The 23,234-nt window shown below is 38.7% G+C and overlaps 1 protein-coding gene across 1 annotated transcript; it reads right to left on the reverse strand.

The window, feature by feature from the left end:
- Positions 1 to 573: 573 nt before the first annotated feature.
- On the reverse strand, positions 574 to 21,163 carry LOC115921821 (putative uncharacterized protein DDB_G0283431). The gene is made up of 2 exons (XM_030980047.1): positions 21,023 to 21,163; positions 574 to 882 (listed from the first exon to the last, which is right to left on the reverse strand). The coding sequence occupies exons 1-2, from the start codon at positions 21,161 to 21,163 to the stop codon at positions 574 to 576; spliced, it is 450 nt and encodes a 149-aa protein (XP_030835907.1).
- Between the last annotated feature and the right edge of the window lie 2,071 nt (positions 21,164 to 23,234).

The raw sequence follows: 23,234 nt of genomic DNA on the forward strand, positions 1-23,234 counted from the left end.
GATAGTGGTGATGATGATGATGATGGTGGTGGTGGTAGTGATGACGAAGAATATGATAATGATTAAGATGATAATGATACTGATAGAATTTTCATGATGATGATGATGATGATTATTTTGCTGATAATGATGATGTTAAATAGCGGAGGAAATGACGATGAAAATAAATTATCATAATGATAATATAAAGTACCATAGTACTAGTCAAGGAAAATCTGGCTTAATTAACTTCCACGGAACGAAATGGACATGACTCTATTAGGAAGAGAACCAGTAAACACACATTAAGCCTTAACTGGTGGTATGGTCTCTTAATGGTGCCTCGATTACCTTCGTCTATGTATGACTCACTGAAGGTTTACAATGACACACATTAGTGAATACTAATAATTTCTGGGGTCTTTGCATTTTCGCTTGTCAATTATTGAATTCATACGCGATCAGGATCCTAAATGATTGTTGACGATTGACCCACTTTCACAATGCTGAGATGCGGTTGAAGCGGGAGAAGGGGGGGGGGGGGTCCTGGCTAACCCTTTCTCGTCTCACTGGCTAATCATTAAAGGTAAATTCTCATATAACATCGAACCGAGATATTGCTATTGTATCGTCCTTCCCCGAATGCGCATACTTTGCTTTTCGTTTTTGTTTTGTGATGTTGATGCTGCTGCTGTTGTTGTCATTGTTACTGGGGTTGGTGCTCTTGTTGTTGATGGTGGTAGTGTTGTTGATGTCGCTAGTGGTAGGGATGCATGGTGGTAATGGTGTTGCTTTCGTTGCTGCTGCTGATGTGTTGTTATTCGTGTGGTTGGTGATGGTGGTGTTGTTGGTGGTGGTGTTGTCGTTGTTGTAGTTATTGGTGGTTGTGTTGGATGTTGTCGCCTAAGTAATTGAAGTCATGAGAGTATGTTTGAGAAGTTTAAGGTTAGAATCAGAGTCAAGGTTAAGGTTAAGGGTTAGAGCATGTCCTTTTCGCCCCTCGTGATCGGCTAAGGTAGTGCTATCGGATGAAGATATGAACATGTTAGTCCGTATTTGCCAGAATTAGCTTTGATTTATATGTCTTTCTCTCTCATTCCTTCTTCCTCCCTCTCTGTCTCTTTTCCACTCATTATCTATTTCCTATCGCCCAGTGACATTCATAAGTATTTGAGAGAAATCCAACACTATTACTAAATTGACACAAAATCGGTGCAACGTCTTTTTGTTAAAGTTTCTTATAAAGTGGGGGCGATTAAAAGGATACCATGCCGTCCGCTTGGAACTCACAAGGTTGAACACAGGTCAATCGCTCTTCATTCAGACTCAGGGCAATTACTTGCTGGAAATGTGTCTAGTATTTTTTTACCAAAATATAGAGCATGTAAAACACAAATTGAGAGAAAGGAAGTAACAAAAAGATTAATAAATATGAATAAAATAATTCAATTTTAATGTTGAAAGTACCTTTAAGATTGTATACTAGTTTCTATCTGAATGATGTCGAAACATGCAACAGCTGGTTTATTTCTCGTTATTGCTAAGCTTGAAAGTATTACTCATTTCCAATAAAAACGGCAAAAATGAAAACAGGGCCGGGAGAGTCATGATTTCGTATTTATTGGATTTCTTTGCCCATCCAATAAAAAAATGGTTTACCTTTTTCCCGTCATGATTAATTTGTCATTTAATGAAAAATTGCTCCTGCCGTTGTATGAGGGGCATATCAGAAATAGGGAGCGTGTATTTCATTACAACTGAAGGTTGAGGAATATTGCGTTCTTTCCCCCAGCCCGGTCATGTCAAGCGGCGTATCCAGACATTGCTTTTAAAAAAGGGAGCAAAAGTCTTCCGGAATGAGGTTAGGGGAGGGGGAAGGGATAGCATGTATTTTAGTAGCCCCATGACGTATATGCAGACCTACAAAGTTTCATTTATTAATCTATATTTCATTTTCTTTTCTTTATGGAGCCTTTACCATCGGGGTTATGCGCCCCACCCTACTCTGCATACGCCTTTGCTGCCCATCGTTTCCCGGCTAGAACATCCGACGAAACGAAAAGAGAAAAGAAACGCGGCCAAGGATATTGCGCTCGTTATTAAATCTTGTACCCTACAAATTGTTTTGAAATTAATCTTTGATTGATTTCGTAAAGATTTCACAAGATGTCTAGGGAATGTTGAATGCCAAGGATCTTTTGTAAAGAGTTCTTTGGAATGTCATTATGTATATAACTGAGGCTTGATTTTAGGATGATTGTATTATTGTATCTCTGATAGAGACTCCCGTGTCCATGCTACAATGCATCAAAAGAAGATACCATATTATCTGTATGAGTAAAAACCTGAGCAGTACATTGGAACAAAGTTTAATGTGACAAAAAAAATAGATTGTCCTGTGAGGATAACTTTCCAATAATGAGGTAAGAGAGGAGTCAGGAGAGGTTATGATATTAATTTCTTTGAGATGTATATTGGCAGTACACTAATTGATAATCATTATAACTCCGACGATAATGATGATGGCGTGTGATATTTTGGTCACTGATCTGTTCTCATAAGTATGTGTCATGCTTGTCATAGACTGAACATCAACCCCGTTCCCAGTCTCTCCAGCGAGACCGATTCCAGACCGTCAATATACCGAACAAAAATGTCACTGCCCTAAATGGTCAAGCATCGGTCGGTATGGAGTTGGTTTGGCGGTCTGACTGAGGCAACAACAAAAATAACAGATGTCAAACGACCAACTATCAAACATGTGTTTTGATATATTGTTTTACGTCATCAGAGACCTAATAGCGTCACATCGGTATTGATTATTACATAACAATGCACGTGGGGCATATTTACATCGATTGGGAAAGCTTCACACCCCTTCCCTCTTCAAAGCACCAGCAAAATTTACCACCACATTGTACATTTTGACACGACATTTAACTAAACTGTCTTTAAAGAGATGGTTTACTTCTTGTAAAATTGTAATTATATTACGAGTTTTCAAATTCTTTGTATGACTTTGTGGGAAAATATGATGTCAATTTTCCGTAATGAGAATTTCTCTCAAAGAGCTCTCATATTTCAGCTAGGATTAAAAACAATCGTTTGGGACCAAATTCCGATATCTGTTCGTAAAGTCCCATAAACCTATGTGTTGTCCTGTCATTTATATTTTTTGTCATTTTCGGCAAGATTCTGTCAATCAGTTGTGATTGTAATAATTCCAAAACCTCGTAAAATCGTAATAAATTTTCAGCAACTAACTATTCAGAATAACTGATTTTTTTTTCTTCTCAATGTGATATGTTACTGCCATTACTCAATTGTATCTTTAAATATCGATTGTAAATTCATGACGTAAACAATATCAATGCGCTTAATTATTATCCCTTGATTAACATTATAATGACATGTGTTAATGTGTTAGGTGGACTAAAACTGCTCGGCTTCCCTTTGCAAACGTTTTGAATGGTATGAAATGTCAAACGATAATTATGATGGCAAACTGCTCTGTTCTAATTGGCATGTTCAGAGCACATTTTTGCAGCAGTTTTGTTTCGTTTGTTACGCCTTTGATTGACAAAGGTATTTGAACAGTATGAAAATGTCAAATGATTCTTTCAGGTGACATAATGTCCTGCTCAATAATTGGCATGTTGAAAACTGAACATTAATCTACTCTCCGATTCCGTGACAAACTGCTAAATTGCTATGTCATGATGATAGTCTACAATCGTATTTGTCCTCGTGAACTACGTGAAATACACTAAGAACATCTTTGACAGTTATCTCTTCCAAGTCATACAGTAAGGAATTGGTGTCCTTTTGTTTAACATTACGAAGGGTTTTACTACGGTGTGCTAAATGATAAAAACAATACTCTAAATGGACAAATCTTACGAGCCAAGAAATATTTCAAGTTATTCTGCAAAACATTTCATGAAAGACAAGGTATACTTGTAATTTCTGTGTATTGGGGGGGGGGGTGTTCTTGCAAAGTACAAAAAAAAAAAACGCCTGCTTAGTGTTAGAAAATATTTGCGGATCGTGATCGAATTTCTTTATTATTTACAAAATAATAGCAATATCAGCTATAATGCAAAGCAAAAATGTATTTGTTCTATTTGCGAATTTACAATGTCCATGCCCTCTCCAAAATATTGCATAGAGTAGATTCTGCCCCTATTTCTCAACCCTCCATTTTGATTTCCTTTCTCGTTCCAACTTTGAAAGCATCGGATGAAAAGCAGCTTTTCTTAATATATGTTAAGGTGATATTATTCTAATACCCACAGGAGATATAAAGAAAAAAAATCAATTCCATCATTCGGAGTACCTGAAAACATCAAGAGGATGAACTTTTCGTGAATGTCAAAAGAGCTTTCCCCCTCTCTTATCAGATGTTTCCTCTCGCGCTCTCTCTCTCTTTATTTTTTTATCACTCTCTCCTTCTCTTGACTGTCTTTTGATATCTCTTGATAATTCTTCATGCCCCACTTTCACCGTCTTCCTTTGTTTAAATCTCTTTTCCTTTTTTGTTTAAGCTCATGCAGTGTATATTTCCCTCTTCCCTGCCCTCTTCAAATCCCTCGTATCCCCTCCCGGCCTCCCCCCTCTCTCTCTCTCTCTCTCTCTCTCTCTCTCTCTCTCTCTTTTCTCCCTCCCCCTCTCTCCTTCTCTTTAGGTTTCTCTCTTTCTCCACCGTTTCTTCTTTCTTCCTCCCTCCCTCACTTTTGCATACCCTCTCTTTTTCCTTCTCTCCTTTTCCCTTGACTATTTTTTCTCTCAATCTCTCGCATCACCATTCTCATTTTGAAGGACAGCTTTTGTTTCTATTGCATATACACCTCATACTATCTCCCCCCCCCCCCCGTCTCTCTCTCTCTCTCTCTCTCTCTCTCTCTCTTTACCCCCTCTCTCTCTCTGTATCTATATCTCTCTCTCTCTTTTTTTCTTTCTCTCATTAATTCTCTCCCCTTCATTTTTTCTTTCTCTCTCTTGTCTCCCAGATCTCACTTATTATACTTTCCCAGCACGAAAGGTGAGCGCACTTTACCTCGAACATGAGTTGAACATCGACGCATCGGAAAAGGGCAGTACTTAGCTGGCTGCAAACATATTCCTAAAGAAAGGATGGAATTGAAAATCGATATTTTTAATTGGAAGGGGAATAAGCTCACATAATCCTTTGTTTCGGAAGGACCATGCGGAGAATGTTTGAACTTCTTTTTTAATTCATTGGGTCTAGAGGATCATTAATCGATTGTTCTGTATATGGCGGCCTACTAGGTGTTATATTGAACTGCTATAGTACAAACCGGTCTACGAATAAGGGCAACTTTCATTAGTGGCGTAGCGTGTATCCTACCTGTAAGGGGGACTCGTGTCGTGGAGCGGCACGCCAATATTTACAACCTAGGATGGAAACTAAAAATTCGATTGCAGGCTACGTACGCGTAGTCAGTCTGAGTAAAGATCAGTAGCGTTGCTCGTATCGAATTGTCTTTTAGTTCTTTATTCAGAAGCCTAAAGTTAATCCTAATGCTAATCTTAACCCCAAATCTTAAATCCTAAATGTAAACAGAAACCAACCCTAATCCCGAATCCCATTTGCACCAACCAGCATTGAGTTAATATTAAGAGCATGTATAATTATGAGGTGGTCGTATATTCGTAGCAAATAGGCTTAATCCGACTTTTAATTGCCATATTTATGATTTTTTTTTTTAAATCACGTACGGCACCGGTTTTAAATACAGGATGAAGTGTGAGAGAGCAAGGTCATCAAGAGGGTTGGGAGGGGAGGCGAGGGGGGGGGGTTCTTCCATCTTCCCCACGTTCCTTTCCCTCCCTCCTTTCCACACCTTTGTTTTGACATCCGATTAAGAGGCTGTTCCCCGCCACCATCGTGCCCCAAAAGCTACTCCACTGTCTTTCATAATTTTTTGATAAACTGTTCCGCCTTCCTCGAAATTTAGCCTCGGTCGCTATATCTTATCCAGTCATGCTAGCTTGAAGTTTACCAAATTTAAAGTTATTTTTAAAAGCGAAATTTTATCTTTGGCCTGTGGCCCAAATCTTGGATACCATTCTAAACGATTTTTCAATCCTCGTTTTCATCACTTGCTTGTATGATTAAGAGGAATCATCTTTTAAATCAATTTGTATATCATTTTCTAGAAAAACATTTTAAAATGAAACGGTATGAGAAATAAGAATATAAAAAGACTAATTAATACATGTGTTCCAGTCGTAGAGGAAAGGTATTTGTTTTATGTTATATACCCTATGCTTTGGGTGGTTAATTTTATATGAGGTTTTTTCCGAACATGAATTTATTAAAGGTCATAGTATTAACGGTAGGCTTGCGAATGTGCTAAGAGAGTAAAAAGGTTAAAACAGATGATTTAACGGTTGATGGGTCAATTAGCCTAATGATCCGATTCGTGGAGTGAGGGGGTAATAAAAGGCCCTTCTGGTATGGTTCCCTCAGATACCTTTCCGCTATGGTAGTCTGGTATATGAAGGGATCAATGAATCCCAGCCCGTTAGTCGATAATTTATCGATTTCGGTTTAAAACCAAAACACTGGCTTCATGCCCTAATTCAATTATTCTATTGTAAGAGATTACGAAAATTTATTTACAAATATTTCCTTTTCTATATAATATCATAATGATGACGATATTCCGGTTTTGTAAAGCGCCCATCACAATAAAAACAATGTTTTCAAGTAAAGCACAAGGGAAGTTGATTTCCTGTTTGTTAATATTTTTAATTAATTATATTTCCTAGCCGTTTTTTGACGTACAATGTATTGGAAGGGATATAAACTACCATGTATTCGTTTCCTGTTTAACTTTTAAAGATTTTGTAACCATAACTCTTAGTGTTCTATCCAAAGTGAGGCCACGGGGTAAACATAAAGTATGAAGAAAAAGAAAAATGTGCCCCTGATTGTGGATTAGAATGTCAAATGATCGCTTGTTTATGCCCCCCCTACCCTTCCCGTCAATATAAAGATTTCGGGATGCATCGAATTAGAAAATAAATTATCTCAGAATTCCTCATTTCAGTAATTGCATATTCTTACACGTTGTTATGACCATAAAGATATACCAGCGCATATAACCATTATGATATTTTTTAACGGCCCTATATTGTATAGCTTTAAAGTGAGTAGTCAGAAAGAGACATATCACATTTCTTTCTACCTACCGTCATTTTCCTCCTCTCCTTTTCTTCCTGTCAACGGACACCATTCTTCTCAGAAAGCGGGAATAAAATAAATGGTCGCTTTTGAGTTGTGTATTCTCCCATAGGAGAATTACATGCTTTTTGAAGCCACACGCTCTTAGCATTGACCACCCGACATCAATGACTACCGCCCGGGTCTTCTCCGTGTCTAGTTCAATGTCGTCTCGGCAATATCATACCGATTCATGTCTGAGTAGGCGAAGTAGTGATCGAGGTCGACGTAACCGCCGTCAAACCGCAATTGGGACAAGCGTCATCTCTGATCCATTTCATTCCCACATTATCACTGAATATGCATTGATAAACTATTGGTGACATTGGAATGATTGGGCGTATGTGAAATCAATCATTTTGAAGTTTGTCTATATTCGTTAGGGGTTTATGGGAATAAGTTCGTGAACCGTGTGACATGTGTTTTGCACACAACCATGGTGATACTTTATTTTCATGAAGTCATCATGAAATAATTGTTCGTGTTGTTTCGGTATATCATTTCAAATTTTAATTGCTACCATTTTTTTCTCATCGAATATAAGAATTTCTCTTTCTTCTCTATCATTTTGTTCATCCTGTAAACCCGTCAATTCATCTACATTACCATAACCGCCATAACGCCGCCCAAACTTCATCTATTTCTCCCCCCCCCCCCCCCTTTACTCTCTCTGGCTCTCTGTCTGTCTCTATCTGTCTCTCCATCGGTCTCCTCTGTCTCCCTGTTTTTTTCCATCACTTTCTCTACATGCAGTGACATAAAATGTTTCCCCAACTCTCTCTCTCTCTCTCTCTCTCTCTCTCTCTCTCTCTCTCTCTCTCTCTCTCTCATTCTCTCTCTCTCTATCTCTATCTCTCTCTCTCTCTCTCTCTCTCTCTCTCTCTATTATATATCTTTCTCTCTTTCTGCTCTATCACCTTGTTTTTCGGTCACTTCCTCTACATTGCAATAAAACGCCCCCCCCCTTCTCTCTCTCCCTCTCTCTCTCTCTCTCTCTCTCTCTCTCTCTCTCTTTCACTCTCTTTCTCTCTCTCTCTCTCTCTCTCTCTCTCTCTCTCTCTCTCTCTCTCTCTCTCTCTCTCCCTCCTCCTCTCTCCCCTCTATATTTCTTTCTCCTATATCTATTTCAATAGACGTCTAATAGTGGAGTCAATCAACCGTATATATTCTTAACCACTAACTTTCAGTCCCGACTCTTTTCATTGGGGGCGAAAGAGAACGATGAGGAGAGAGGCGATTTCTTTGATTTGCCCACCGGACGAAGCATGTCTGGTCCCATCTCAGATTATAATGATGAGTTATTAGCGGCTCCAAACAAATAAATCAGGTTTCATTGAATCTCATCTCTGAGCAATCAAGGATCAAGCCTCTACCAGTCCTTGCTCCCCTACTTGTTACCTTCTTTTAGATTAGCAAAGCAGTTTCCTTCAATACCTGGCTCTCGCTATATTTATGTGTCTGCATCGTGACGAACGGATTCGTCGAACGAATGATTTTTGTTCCTGACTCTTCCATAGTGAATGATTAATCTACCTAATGACCAAAATAAATAATAAATTTGTCTTACTTGTCAGTGGATTTGATTTGATATCACCTGATAAAGGAAATAAAGAAACACTAAAACAAATAGTGAGTCTACTAAAATCTTAGTCATCCATCTTAGATGTTAACTTTGAGCAACTAGAAACTACAAATTCATGCCGTTGGATATTGAATCAGAAAATTAAAATGAGGCCAATCCTTGATCAAACAGATGTGACCAAATTACTTTTGATGATATCGTAAGTAGTTTCAGTGACGTCACGGATGAGGGTATAAGGGTTTATCAAACCTTACATTCTTATTCTCGCAAAATCTCGATTCTGTCGGCATTTCTTGTTTTTATATCTCTTTGGCTCTGTCAATAAATATTTCAAATTATAACAATTTAAACAATTTTTAAGGCGTGATTGTTTGTTTTTTCTTCGGCAAAAGTTTGTCTGAATTGTCATTGTATTTAATTTGATATCCCCTTTAAAAAGGCTTTCTAAAACCATTTTCGATAATGTTCTTAGACAATTAGGACATTCACTTTATAGCAGGTCTATTAAGACATTGTGTATCTTTTTAATGGCGGATTGGGAGGAGGGGTGGGAGGGGGGGGGGGGGGGGGGGGTACGTGCTCCCGGCATAACCCGATGTGATATACACATCGAATATAAGGATATGATTCCCCCCCCCCCTCCCTCCGCCGGTTTGAGCATCCACTCTCTCCCACTGCGGTAAAGCTTTCCTAAAATATGATGACACTGTTGTAAATGTTACTTTACAATCATCCCTCGAGATAATTAAGTTATGGGAGGTGAATCATTAAACGACATAGGCATAGACAGGAGAATAATCCTGCACCTGTCAACGCATTTAAAGATTTATCGACAAATCCAGTCACATTATATTTCAATTGCAATCTATAAAACCCTTAGCTCCGCCCTTTTAAGTTTGGAAAAAGATTCAGGGATACTTTTCTTTCGGGGGTTAAAGATAAAGTTCAGTTATGGTCATACAATTGCGTTGGGAAAGAATCAATTTCTCCAATTTAAAAAAGGTTGATTAAATAAAGGCCTAAGTTAAGTATTGCTGTGTAAACCATGAGGTTTTAGAATTACCAAAATAAGAGGAAAATCGACTCATTCTTGATGGAGGTCACACAGAAGTGGGTATACGGGACTACACACACATGCGATAGAAAAGTTTGGTCCAAACTTTTTAGCCGTTTTTCGTCATGTTTTGAATATGAGGGCATTTGAAGAGCAAGCACTTTCAGGGGACACCTTCTTTATGATATTCTTCTAAACTGACTTTCAAAGAACAAGAAAGCTCACAAATTTTCTTTTTAAAATCACTGGCAAGAGATGTATTTCGCTATTTCAGCTCAAATTATCCACCTGCCTAATTTCTCATTGATGTGCATCACTCTGATCAATGCGAGAGCTAAATAGAATGTCTTCGGTTACTCGAAATACCAGACCTAAACTGAGGAAACCTAAACTGAGGAAACATAGACATTGTATATCGAGAAATATTCGATAAATAGGGAAAGAATGTTTGCCAGGGGACAAGATCGTCAAGTCAATGGTTTCATGTTTTCCATGTTAAGAGTGATTCATAATTTCCCTTCCAGCCCCCGAGTCGCGTGTCTAGATGGAACTTCAACACGAATCCAATATTCCTTTTGCATTTTGATACCGGCATGGCGGTCGGTGGGGTGTATTTTGTACCTATTGCTATGCCAGATTGTCGAGAAGCTTTGATTCAACTGTTTTTTTCTGAAGAACTTGTTGAACATAGAAGGTGCAGGCTCCATGGGATGTCAGTTTAAAGTGAAGGTTGAGTTCTGGCAATTTGTGACCCCTGAAAATGATTTCTCTTCTAATGGCTGAATATTCCAAACATGCCAAGAAATAACCAAAGTGTTTGGACCAAATAACATAAAATCATATTGTTTTTTTTTTCTCCCCTTTCTCTTTCTCTCTTTTGTGTTTTTACGCCCCCTCTCTTTTCCGTTTTGCGCCCCCTTCAAGTACCGCCCGGGGAACGTGCCCCCAATACACCCCTAGCCTATATACGCCACTAGTCACTGTTTCAGCATGTTCAGTCTGTGTCTAAGGTTATTCATTGCATTTCGCCCCGATCCCCAACATAGAAAATCCTCTGTGTGGCCATGCCTTGAACCATAAACTGGGGTATAAAAAAATATTCCGTCTTTATGACAAACAGTATATGTATGTACAATAATATGTATACTATTTGAAATTACAATATTGTTATTAGTTTCAAAAGAGCCAACATTTTTATTTGATAACAATAGCTGCCTTGTGGGATTATTTCAATTTGTACTTTAAACTATAGCACATAACACTAACACACGTGGCAAAATTAGGCAAAATGTTTCGTATTTTATGATTCAGTTTATTATACAATGCCTAATATTTTTTGTCATTCTCCCTTTTATTGTTTTCTTGTTTGCAGCTAGGAATCATTCGAGTTGACATCACGAGGCAGATTCAATAGTTGCCTCCTTCAACGAAGGAGGAGGAATATTTGAATCCCGAAAATCAAGGTTAGTGCATCTCTCCATTTTCCAAGATTAAATGCATGGGTTTGAAGAATGTCGGACTTTGGTAGCGTAACGGAAACGATCATCCGATTCCTGATCATCCGACTACAGATGCACCATCACAATCCTATGTTTAAAATCTAAGTAATTTGCCAGCTTGTTAAAAGGCGACTTGTGCATCGACCGAAGTCTCTTTGGAGACGCGATAGCTTAGTTGGTAAAACAGTGGTCTCGTTATCCGGTGACTCCGGTTCGAAACCAAGGCGATGCGCTAGTGCCCTTTGGTAATTAATTCTCATTACCAGGTCCCTCGGAGAGGACTTAAAGCCGTCGGCCATCTGGTTGCTTACTTACATGCATTTATGCTTTCTTGGCAGTCAGGTAAAATAACCACCACCACCACCACAAATCTGTGTAATTTGTCAGCTTCTCAAACGTCGATTTTTACTTCAGGCTGGATCTCTTTGACATATTTGTGTAAGTGTCGGCTTGTTAAAAAAGCGTCGATTTTTGCTTTAGTCTGAGTCTCTTTGAGAAGTCCAAATAATTCCTGTTTGCCAGCTTGCTAAACGTCGATTTTAGCTTTAAAGCCCCTCTAAAATTGTTGGAAGCCCCAAAAATGTGATGGCAAAATTTCACTTAAATTGGATCGTAATTTGAAAAAGGATGCAATTTAAGACACATTATTTTCTGCAAGGCTCTTCAAAACAAATGTGTTTAAAGTCGAATTTTGGTTGAAAGGATACAAAATGTAGGTTTTCTGCAACAACAAAAACAACAAGTTATGTATTCTGTTATCATTATTTGTCTTCAAACACATTTTGGAGGAGAAATCTTGGCAGAAGCTTGTCTAAATGACATCTTCTTTCACATTATGATACAGTGAAATGTTGCCATCAAATTTTAGCGAATTTGGGGCTCCCAACACTTTAGAGGGGCTTTAAACACTGTCTTAATTTGAGCTTCTTTGGGAAATTTGAGAGAATAGTGAGCTTATTAAGCATCGATTTGCATTAATCTGAGTCTCTTTAGGAAGCCGAAGATTTCATGTTTGCCACCTTGCCAAACGTCGATTTTAGCTTTAATCCATGTCTCGTGTGTACTATTAGCACACGGTCCTGTTAATGCTGAGAGCAGCGGTCCACCGAGGGACTACATGCCCGCTTCAATCAGCTTTTAGCGGAGTTAATGCGCATCCCGTTTTTACCCTTTTATACATCAATTACCAATGAATGCAAGAGTGAGGGAAAATGCAGGAAAGACGAGACAATTGGGAAATATGCGTCCTTCTTTTCTTTCTCATTCTCGTCATTCCTTGGTCTGGCTATGTCTCGCTTTTTCTCTCTCTCATGTCCTTCAATGTCCATGAATACAACTACATTTGATCGGCAACCCCCCCCCCCCCCACTCCCTGTCTCTCTCTGTCTCTCTGTCTCTGTCTCTCTATCCATTTTCATACGCCTGTCTTTTCCTCCTCATATATCTCTTCCTTCTCTTTTCATTCTTTTCCCCTTGCACCCTTCTTTTCTCTCCAGTCTTTCTAAAACTTCCTTCTTTCTCTGCCCCTTTCTCTTTTCTTTTTTCTCTCCCCCCCCCCCCCTCTCTCTCTCTCTCTCTCTCTCTTTCTCTTTCTCTCTCTTTCTATCTCTCTCACTCTTTCTCTTTCTATATCTCTATCTCCTTTTTTTCTCTCTCTCTCTCTCTCCTCCCACCTCTCTCTCAAAAGAGACGTTATTGACAGACAGCGATGAATGTGACAATTTTTTTGATTTGTTTTTTCTTCTCTCGATGCAGTTGTGGCATTTATAAATATTAATAATAAATAATAATAATAATAAAAACGTTACTTATAAAGCGCTTACCACCGAAGTCTCTAAGCGCTATATTAATGGTGAAACATGTTTTGTTTCTTTGATGGGGGGGGGGGCTGGCTTGTTCATTAACATGACTGCTATTTCAAACAAGTCAAACTTTAATCATGTACCCGGATGGTTTTGCTTAAGAACAGAAATAAGGGGTAGGGAGAATGTTTATTATTATGGGAAAAAATATGCCCTAACCATGCAAATGTACTACATGACACTATAATTTACCTGTTGCATCATATGCAAGCTTCCCAGGTACAGAGGCGTAGATAAGAGACACGAGTGGAGGAAAAGAGTTAGGGGCAAAGGGAGCGAGAAGATAGAGAGATAGAGAGAGAGGGGGAGGAGATAGAGAGAGAGAGAGAGAGAGGGGAGGGAGAGGGAGAGAGAGAGAGAGAGAGAGAGAGAGAGAGAGAGAGAGAGAGAGAGAGAGACATAAAGAAAGAGGGAGAAAAAAAGGAGAGAGAGCGCGCGGGGGATAGAAAAAGAGAGGGAGAGACAGAGAAAATGGATAGAGAAGATAGAGGGAGGAAAAAGATGGGGAGAAAACGGAAAGAGAGAGAGAGAGAGAGAGAGAGGGGGGGGGGGGTTAGAATGGAGAGAGAGAGATATATATATATATATAGAAAGAGAAAGAGAGAGAGGGAGAGAGATTAATGACAAGATAGAGAAGGAGATAGAGGAGGTAAAGAGTGCAATAATGAATTGCAAGAAGTTCATATCTCCATCGGATAACAGCGCCTCAATCTATTCCGTCTGACTGCCTCCATCGTTCCTGAATCTTAGTGATCGTCTAATGTTTAGTTTAACATTATTTCAAACCCATTTATGGCAAAAGAGTATACCAGTGATAACAATAAAGGAACACCTTCTCAAAACCATAGGAAATGATTCATAAGATTAAACAAATCGTTCATAGTTGTTTAATAGTTCTTGGGTTTATAGATAGGCCATGTGAAACATATACGACACCTGTATGAGATGTAGGGAGAGGGGGTCGGGACGAATGGAGAGGCAGATAAAAAGAAAAACAGAGACATACACAGAGAGAAGAGGGAGGGGGAGGGGAGGGAGGGAAGGGGAGGGAGGCTGGAAGAGGGAGATAGGGGAGGGTGAGAACATGGAGATAGAGATGACATAGATAGAAAATGCATAGAGAGGAAGACATAGAGACAGACGGACATGGGCAGACAAACAGACTGACTGACTTACCAGATACAAAAGAAATTGAGATGAGAGAGAGAAATGGAAGGGTCGTAATGAGACTCAAATCATCAGATGGAATAGTATAACGACCGTGAGAGTAGATTGTAGATAAACGTAGATACGACTATCTTGGTCAGGAAATCTGGTATATGGGGACGCACATTTCCTGTTCCATGAATCCAAAACCAATGATTAACCTTTTCAGAGATGGGCAGAAAATTGGACAAGATTGGACAATTACAAAGGGACAATTGGACATTTACGGACAAAGAGATAGTATGTTAAAACAAATTAACAGAAACTCGGGAACAGTCAAATACTTCGTTTTGTTAAAATGAGCAAAATTGTAATCTCAACACAAAATATTTACCTTCAAAAGTTTAGCTGCTCACCTACCATGACCTCAGCCTTTGTTAGTAATGTAGCCAGTCTTGACTTTCAAACATAATTATGTTTCACCAATACAGATGAGATTATATGATAGAACGCTTTCTTGTAACTTATAATAATAATAATGTTGGATTCTTATATAGCGCACGTATCGACCTTGCAAGGTCCTCAAGGCGCTCCAACATTACCCGGCTATGCTAGGCTGCCGATTTCGACACTCACAGCATTTTAAGGAATTCCTTCCTACCGGTACCCATTTAACACCTGGGTGGAGAGTGGCAAATGTAGATCAATGTCTTGCCAAAGGACATTAGTGCCGCGGTGGGACTCGAACCGCGAACCTTGTGATCGACAGTCCGGCGACGTATCCACTCATCCTCGACACCTCTAAAATACGTTTAGAGTAGATTGATAAAAATTAAAAAAGGATGTTGAAACTATTGAAAAAAGAAATCCCGGAAAGAAACTATATAAAAACAAATAAAATGGCTTAAAATCTCCCATCGGATATTACTACACTCATATACTCGCAAAGTGAATATGCATTTTTCGAAATGACATGCTGCATGTTATTTCCAAGATGTACGAGCTGTAAGTAGTAGCGCTTGCATTGCCACCCAATATCAGTTCTCGGATGAGGACTTTCTAGATTAAGAGAAGTGGGGAAAGGAAATGGGAAGAAAGCAAGAAAAGAAGTTTAAAGAGAGAGAGAGAGAGAGAGAGAGAGAGAGAGAGAGAGGGGGGGGAGGAAAGAATGTAATATAAATACAACGAGACAAATCAATTGCTTGTAGCTAGAAAGAAAACAATTCGTGAAAGCAGACATAGAGAGGGAGAGAGAGAGAAGAGAGAAAGAGAGAGAGAGAGAGAGATAAAGGGATGAGATGCGAGAGGGTTATGAATTTAAAAAGGTGCGACAATAATAATTTCGATACGAAAAAAGAGATCAGAATATAAATGGTATACCCTGGTATCGCAAAGCTGATGATGAAGACTAAAATTAATTCAAATACCACAACCTAGACACCAGACGGAAAAATGAGAACAAGGGAAGAGGAGGTATTACGGATTGATTGAGACAACGGACACGTGACAACAAGGATAGAGGAACAAAAGTAGGTCACTATATACAGGTCTAATCTGTTTGATTTGCAAAGTGCCTGGCTACTGATATACACGCATTAGAATGATTTTCTTCTTAATGTCTAGGGATCGGAGGAATGACGGGGTCTTATATGACGTAAGGTCAGGGGAAATTACCCTGATGGAATGGGGTGTGATCCAATCACGGGGGCCTGAGGGAGAACATTAGGGGTACGTCCCTCCCTCGTCTGGCACGGGCGATTCTTGACCTGTGACGTGTTCAACACGTGGTGGCGCCATCCAGAGGAAGCATTCCATGTTCCCAATCAATCCGTAAGCGGATCTGGGGTGGGGGCGTCCCAATCAATCCATAAGCGAAAGTGGATCTAGGGGTGGGGGCGTCCCTCTTGACACAGACACCCGCCTACTTTGGGGATCGTCAGAAGGGATATGGGAGACCTTAGCGATTCTTTGGTTCATGTGGTTGCCAACTTCTGCAAAGATCAGGGGTAAAAGTGGTATTAAAAATACATGAGATCCCCTTTTGAAAACCTCTTTTTTTCGGATAATTTCCAAACTCGTGATTCGCGAGGGGAAAAAGGGAAATGTTTGCTCCCACCCCCCTCATCGAACATTCATCGATCGGTCCTTGTATTTCATTTCTAATTTAGATGATTACTCGGTGGTAGTGGGAATCTGACGGAGATGCAAGGAGGATACTTGGTATAATTGGTTTCTTCAATAAGATGAGGTACCTGTAGCGTCACAATAGTAACATCATTGTATAATTTAAAACTTAGTCTAGTATCATGTGCGTATATCGCATGTGCTTCAGGTTCTATACTAAAAAATTGCTGTTTTTGTTTATTAATTGATTCGAATGTTAGAATTGTATTCCTCAAGAAGAATGATGTTTACAATGATAGGTCTCTCAAAGCGGAAACAGGTTCAAGATCTATATTAATGTTATAAACTGATATTTTCATTTGGAAATATCCATTAAAAACACATGTTCGTACTTGACCGTAAAAAAATCTTAATTCATCCCCATTAAAAATAAGTATAGGTAATCATATACGTGTTTATTGCTCAAGGATTCATTTTTCCTGATTTTAGAGGAAACATTTATAGCTATCTTTATTTCAAATTCGAGAAAGTGGAGTGGAGTAGGTTTGTATATACAATCTGTTCAGTTTGGTAATCCTAACCATATCCATTCATAGTTATATAGGTTCATAAACGAAAATCTATTTTGGAAAGAAAGTAGATGATATCGAGTTATTTTCATCATGGCTCTCTTAATATTTCTGTATCTCCGTAGGTGATAAAATGCTTCCTCTGACGAGAATATCTTATAAAATATGAATTTTAACATAATTTATTCAATAGCAAAGTGTGACATAACTTGGATTGTTGTACTATCGCACTCCCGCTCTGTCGTTCTTCCCACATCAAATATTAATGTCAAGATAGTATTTTCGAAAACGAGTGTCACGTACACGCACAAACACCCACCTTCCTTATTTTAGCATCTAATCCCAAGATTACACGGCTAAAACAAACACGTACTCTCAGCTAGAAGTAGTAGGGTTTAGCTTTATTCCTGAAGGCTTATTTTATTTAAATTATGTTTCACTTATCGGCGGATACTGGCCCGAGGCTGGTGAAAACTGAATGAGCTTTTGAAATTATTTGATTTGCTTGACAAAAATATGTATACTCTGTGGAAGAATTGTTGAAGAATGGACTTGACTTGTGAAGTAGTTTGACAATACTGAAGTACACGTAAGTGCATGTGGTCAAGGGAAACAACGCATTGAGGCGAAATGTCCGAAGGCTTTTAGATCAGTGATTAATTCATTGTTAAGTATACGAGAGCGATATATATAATATTGCTATTTTTATATTTCCTGGGGGCTGTAATACAAAGTGCGGGTTACATAAATTTGGTTCTGATGGCAATGAAAGAATCTCGGAACACTTTCATTCACAGGGCACATACGATTATGTATTGATGGGTGTGAGGGGGGGGGGCTTAATTAACAGGGGAGGGGTGGGTGACGTATCGTAACCGACTGGATTTCTAATAATGACTCCTTGTTACAGTGGTAATATAATTGTGTCATTATAGTATAATACACAAGATATACAAATGATACCAGCTCAATACCCACACATGGTGCTGTCTTTGCTAGCCAGGACATTGGTAATTTACACATTTTCTAGGGGGCCACCCCCCCCCCCCCCTTCCCCCATCGCAACGATGTGTGTGCCTATGCTGTAGACTAGTAAGTTCTTTTAGAAGTGAGGTCGATGCCTCATGAAACGTCCCCAATCCAAAAATTTAGACCACGAAACTGTACTATTCGCCAGGAAGATGATGACGTATAATGACGGCGTCCCTATTATTGATAAACGCCTCTCATCATGATAGACGGATGACAATTATCGTATTAGCACGCGTCGTAATGCAGCCAATACAAGCGCGCCTGATTGATGTATCGTCATCACTTTGTATCCAATCGATCACCAAGTACACGATCATCTGATGTCGTCTGCGCTCATTCTTGATGTTTTTCATACGACCGAGATTTTTTGTTCAAATGGCGTTCAAAAGGTCGTAGACTTTAGCCCCCCCCCCCCCTTTCCCCTCCATCGTTATCGGAACATTTTGATGTATTCTCTACATTGTGTACAGTGATTTTTCTTTTAAATTACTACTATTCATGATAGTGCGTTTTCCCCCGCCCCTATCAAACTTCAACAGGATCATCACCCTAATGCTAGTGTGCATAATTCTATTGTAGGCCTACCCTAAGAAAGCCGAATCTTATAATTTGCTAATCAGAAGTGAATGCTTTTTTATGAGAGGGATATGATTATTCTTTTATCTTCATGACGTTATTTTTTAACTCAAAATCTTTTGATTCTTGGACTTATATATATATATAGCAACATGTTCATGAAGTTTTACAAGCGCATCCAAGATCATAAAAGTGTGATTAATAGGCTAACCCAGTTTTTGCTTTACCAATATCATTATATCGTTTTTCCTCTTCACTGACTAAACGAGTTTGGAATCTTGATCGTTCATGCCAATAAAACTACCTGGCCTTTAGCGTGTGTGCGTAGAGTTCAATGAACATTATAAATGGCGGGAGATTTTGGTCGGCATGAGAACATAAATGACGGATCATTGCTGAAAATAGGGTGATCATGTTCGTTAATTCCCACAGGGTTAAAAACAGAGGTTCCCTCGCATTTCAGAAAGAAAAAAGTGCAGTCCTCTTTCCGGCTAAACGAACTAATTTTCGATCATGGGGGAACGCGTGGACAATTCTATTTTGAATGATTAGATACATGGGCGCTCGTGTAATTCCACTTAAATGAGTAATAATTATGCTATCGATGTTCATATTGATCTCGTGCATTATGTCTTACTTACACTTAAATGAACACACAAATCATTTTCTCTCTAATATATTCTATTCAAGCCATGCACAATGTTTAAAGTATCACGTGATTATAAACCGGCCATCTAGTGATCACAGCAGACCCCGTTAAATCGTAGAAAGATGTCACCGTTTTTTGTTTTGCTTATTGGGAAAATGTTGAGTTTTCCATTTCATTTGGTCCATTTGATCTGTGTGAAACGTACTTGGTCAACCGTGAGTGTAGTAACCACATAAACTGGTTCATTCTCTTTAGGGAAGGCGATTAGAGACAAATCTGTGCAATAGAGTGGTGAAGTGTGACGTCATCAAAAATCTAGTTTTTAGAATTTCTCAATTTTTTCTTCATTTTCCGAAAGAGCTTAAAAAAGATTGTCCAAATGTCGAAAACCAATAGAATATGTTAAGTATTGGCTGAGATATGACCATCTGTCAAATATATGTCCTATGGGAACTCAGTGTGATATGCTCTGGCTCCTAACTATTAAACATCTTCAAATGTATAGATGTCTCTTTCGTGTGGACATAGTCACGAGTTATTCCACTAAACTATTATTAATGAATGAACTACAATACTTGGAATCCTGTCTGCATACATTACTTGTTGTTATGTCGGGAGATCCTCGGGCAAGCTTACATGTTTTCAAGAATAACCTTTGCATCAAATTTGAATATGTTAGTAACCCGATTTATTGGTTTCATCACAATGACAGCACCTCTACATCGTACGTAACATGTTATGACGACACTTATTCTGCATGTGGTCAATTCCTAACACTAAATAAGCTCCTAACTTCAACCCTGGACCCTACACTGTACCAAACGCTAAAACTTAACTTAGCCTAAAATCAAATGGCAACTGTCGTCCTAATACTACATCTTTGAAGAAATTCATCAAACAGTAAACGTCGCCGAATTAATGTCAACGTCATATGTTTTTTGTTTTTTTTCTGGAGAGGCAATCTTTGTTGTTGTTAGTGTCAATAACATGACATTCTTTGTTCAACCTTTCGCACAGAAAATATTCCATTATCAAAGATATTAACATGACGATTGAATGATGCATTCTGGTTAGAGTTTACGTCATCGATTGTCAAATATTTATAGATAATTGCTCCATTAATAACAGAGGTTTTGTTTTCAAATCAGAACAAAAAATGTCATATTCCTCCGGGAGTGAATAAATAGATTATACAAATACTGCCTCCATGCACACGCAAAGCCACAATGGGGGTACGATGCAAAGACGTAAAGTCTAGATTTTGTATCTCATTAAATTGAGTGGTATTTTATCCTAATTTTGATTGTGATACGGAGAGTTTATTTAGGAGGAGAAGTTAGTGGGTAATCAGTGAAAATGGGTTGTTCGAATTATAATGCGATTAAGTGATTAAGAGGCTGACGTGGTGGACTATGGGGACTCATGAGTCGGAGGACGAAGAGGTGCATGAAAGGTTACGGTTAAACTGAACCTGCGTTATGAAATGATGAGTGTGGTGGTTGTTTTGGTGTTTGTTGTGGCGGTGGTGTTGATGGCAGTGTCGGTGGTAGTGATGATGGCGGTGATAATGATGATGATAGTGATGGTGTTTATGTTGGTAGTGGTGGTTGTGATGTTAGTGACGGTAGTCGTGGCGGTGGTGGTAGTAGTGGTGATAGTGGTAGTGGTGCTGATGATGATGAGGGTGGTAGTCCCTATGACCACCGCGATGGTCGTGGTAGCGATGGTCGTGGTAGCGATGGTGATGCACGATGATGATAATGATGATGCTGATGAAAATGAAGATGGTGTTGGTGGTAGACGTTGTGGTGGCAACGGCGATGGTACTTTGATGGGAGTCATAATGATCGCGGTAATCTTCAAACAGGTAGTGATAAGAGCGTATCTAAAAAAAAAGTGGTTGCGATACGGGCATTGAAGTAACACTGATGAAATAGATGCAAGAAATATAGCCTAAACAAGTTAATGATAGTGGAAAGGATGCTGCTGCTCTTGGAATTAATAGTAGTGATTGTGGTACATAAGATAATTAATAGTAATTCGATGATAGGCGTAAATTGATGCACCTAATCTAACTTCATGACAACTTCAATTGATTACTTAATTTTGATAGTTGAATAGTTACAATTTGGTGTTTACCGATAGGGGTACCCTTGCAAGCGCTCAAATTTGTGGCATCAATCAACGTGATGTGATGTCAGTGTGTTTTTTCTTCTCGAGTACACTCCACTACATTAGACAGTGCAATAGGAGTATAATATATGACAATTATTGTAATAATTATGGTAGTAGAATTTGCATAAGATGACTATATATGTGCATAATGCCTATGGTGCTAATAGTGGTGGTTCCTTCAGACCATGTCGTAGCTCCGGCTGGCGGGGGGGGGGGGAGGTATGGAGACATATGCCCCCTGGCGAATGTCGAGAAAAAAAGAGGGCAAAGAATTGATAAGAAAAGGATATGTATTATCACTCCTTTCTTTCCCTTAATCGGTGGCCATTTTGATTCGTATTATATGTTCGAGGTCCCCCCCCCCCCCATAAAGTTCATTCTTCCTTATTGGCTGGGCCACTCTACGCCATTGCCTTTAGAAACAATAATCGCGGTAAAACAGCCATTAGCTATGGCCTTGCGTAGTTGGGAGGATATTAAGAATATAGAATTTAAAGAACGGGGACCTCGTGTAGATTTTGTGGCATTTATGCACGGCCTGTTTTCACGTCTTGATATTGATAATAAATCATAATTTACGTCCGGAGCTACAAGCAGCTTTCCCATTCATCTGGACATGCTGGACGAGGTATACTACATAATCACGCATTGAAATCAACACATTGGATATGAAATGCTATTTAATGCAATGAAGGAGATATTATAATATTTGGATAAGTTAAAAGAGGACTGTGTGGGGTTTTTTTCACCTTAAACCGTGACACGAAATCACTTAAAGATTTCAGTGAACAGAACTTGTGTTTAAAAAAGAGAGAAGATAATCACACGTCCGATGATACATTAGAGATACAAAACGTTACATTATTAGATGTAATTATTGGAATTAATTTGAAATGGAATTTGAAATGTAGCTAGGGGAGGGTGTAGGTTTTGGAAAAAGGGGTGAGGTCTATGAAGCAGACAAAGTGTACTGAACCCCCCCCCCCTGTTTAACTACAATATATACAATTTTAATATGTTTCTCTCTCCCTCTCCCTCTCTCTCTCTCTCTCTCTCTTTCTCACTCTATCTGTTTTTCTGTTTGAATTTTTAACATTTGTTAGACTACAATATACAATTAGGAAGCACAACTTTTTCTCAACATTCGAAGGCTTTAAACAGGGTCATGACCAGATTGTGCCTCTTGAAATTTTGCCAATAAGTTAGGATACACATCAAATGAAATGTAGATCTTTATGCGATTCTAAGATTAGCTATAGGCCCATTGAGTAATCAAGCAAAATGATTCTGTACATTTAATGCGACTGATCCTAATCTGTTTATCTAATACATCTCTCTCTCTCTCTCTCTCTCTCTACCTTTTTTTCCTCTTCGAGTGACTTTCTTGTCCAAATAATGAAATAACAGTTATTTATAACAACATATGTACACACAATTTATGCAATCGAATAATCGTCATTACCGAATAGCCCGATTTAATTTCCATTTCTTAATGGTCAAACCAAAATCATTCATACCACCTGTCTTTTAAATTAAATGACAGAATTTTTTCACCACAAATCCACAAATTAAATTTCTTGTGATTTTGGTTTTGTAATTCAGAATTGTAAATTAAATTGTGCCATCTGGTATCGACTGCGGTCAACGGTTAATTATTTTATCTTTTTTTCTTCTTTTTTTCCCCTTCGTGTGGAGAAACCATGGAATAAGCAGTACATCAGAATAAGGCACAAGGTTA

This window comes from Strongylocentrotus purpuratus, unplaced genomic scaffold (assembly GCF_000002235.5).
Source record: "Strongylocentrotus purpuratus isolate Spur 01 unplaced genomic scaffold, Spur_5.0 spur5_scaffold_10, whole genome shotgun sequence".
In the NCBI taxonomy this organism is placed as follows: Eukaryota; Metazoa; Echinodermata; class Echinoidea; order Camarodonta; family Strongylocentrotidae; genus Strongylocentrotus; species Strongylocentrotus purpuratus.

Coding starts and splice junctions, on each gene's coding strand:
- LOC115921821 (XM_030980047.1), bottom strand. CDS start 21,163: ATGACTCCCATCAAAGTACCATCGCCGTTGCCACCACAACGTCTACCA. Junction 883..21,022: donor CTACCACGACCATCGCGGTG/GTCATAGGGACT, acceptor TCAATTACTTAG/GCGACAACATCCAACACAAC.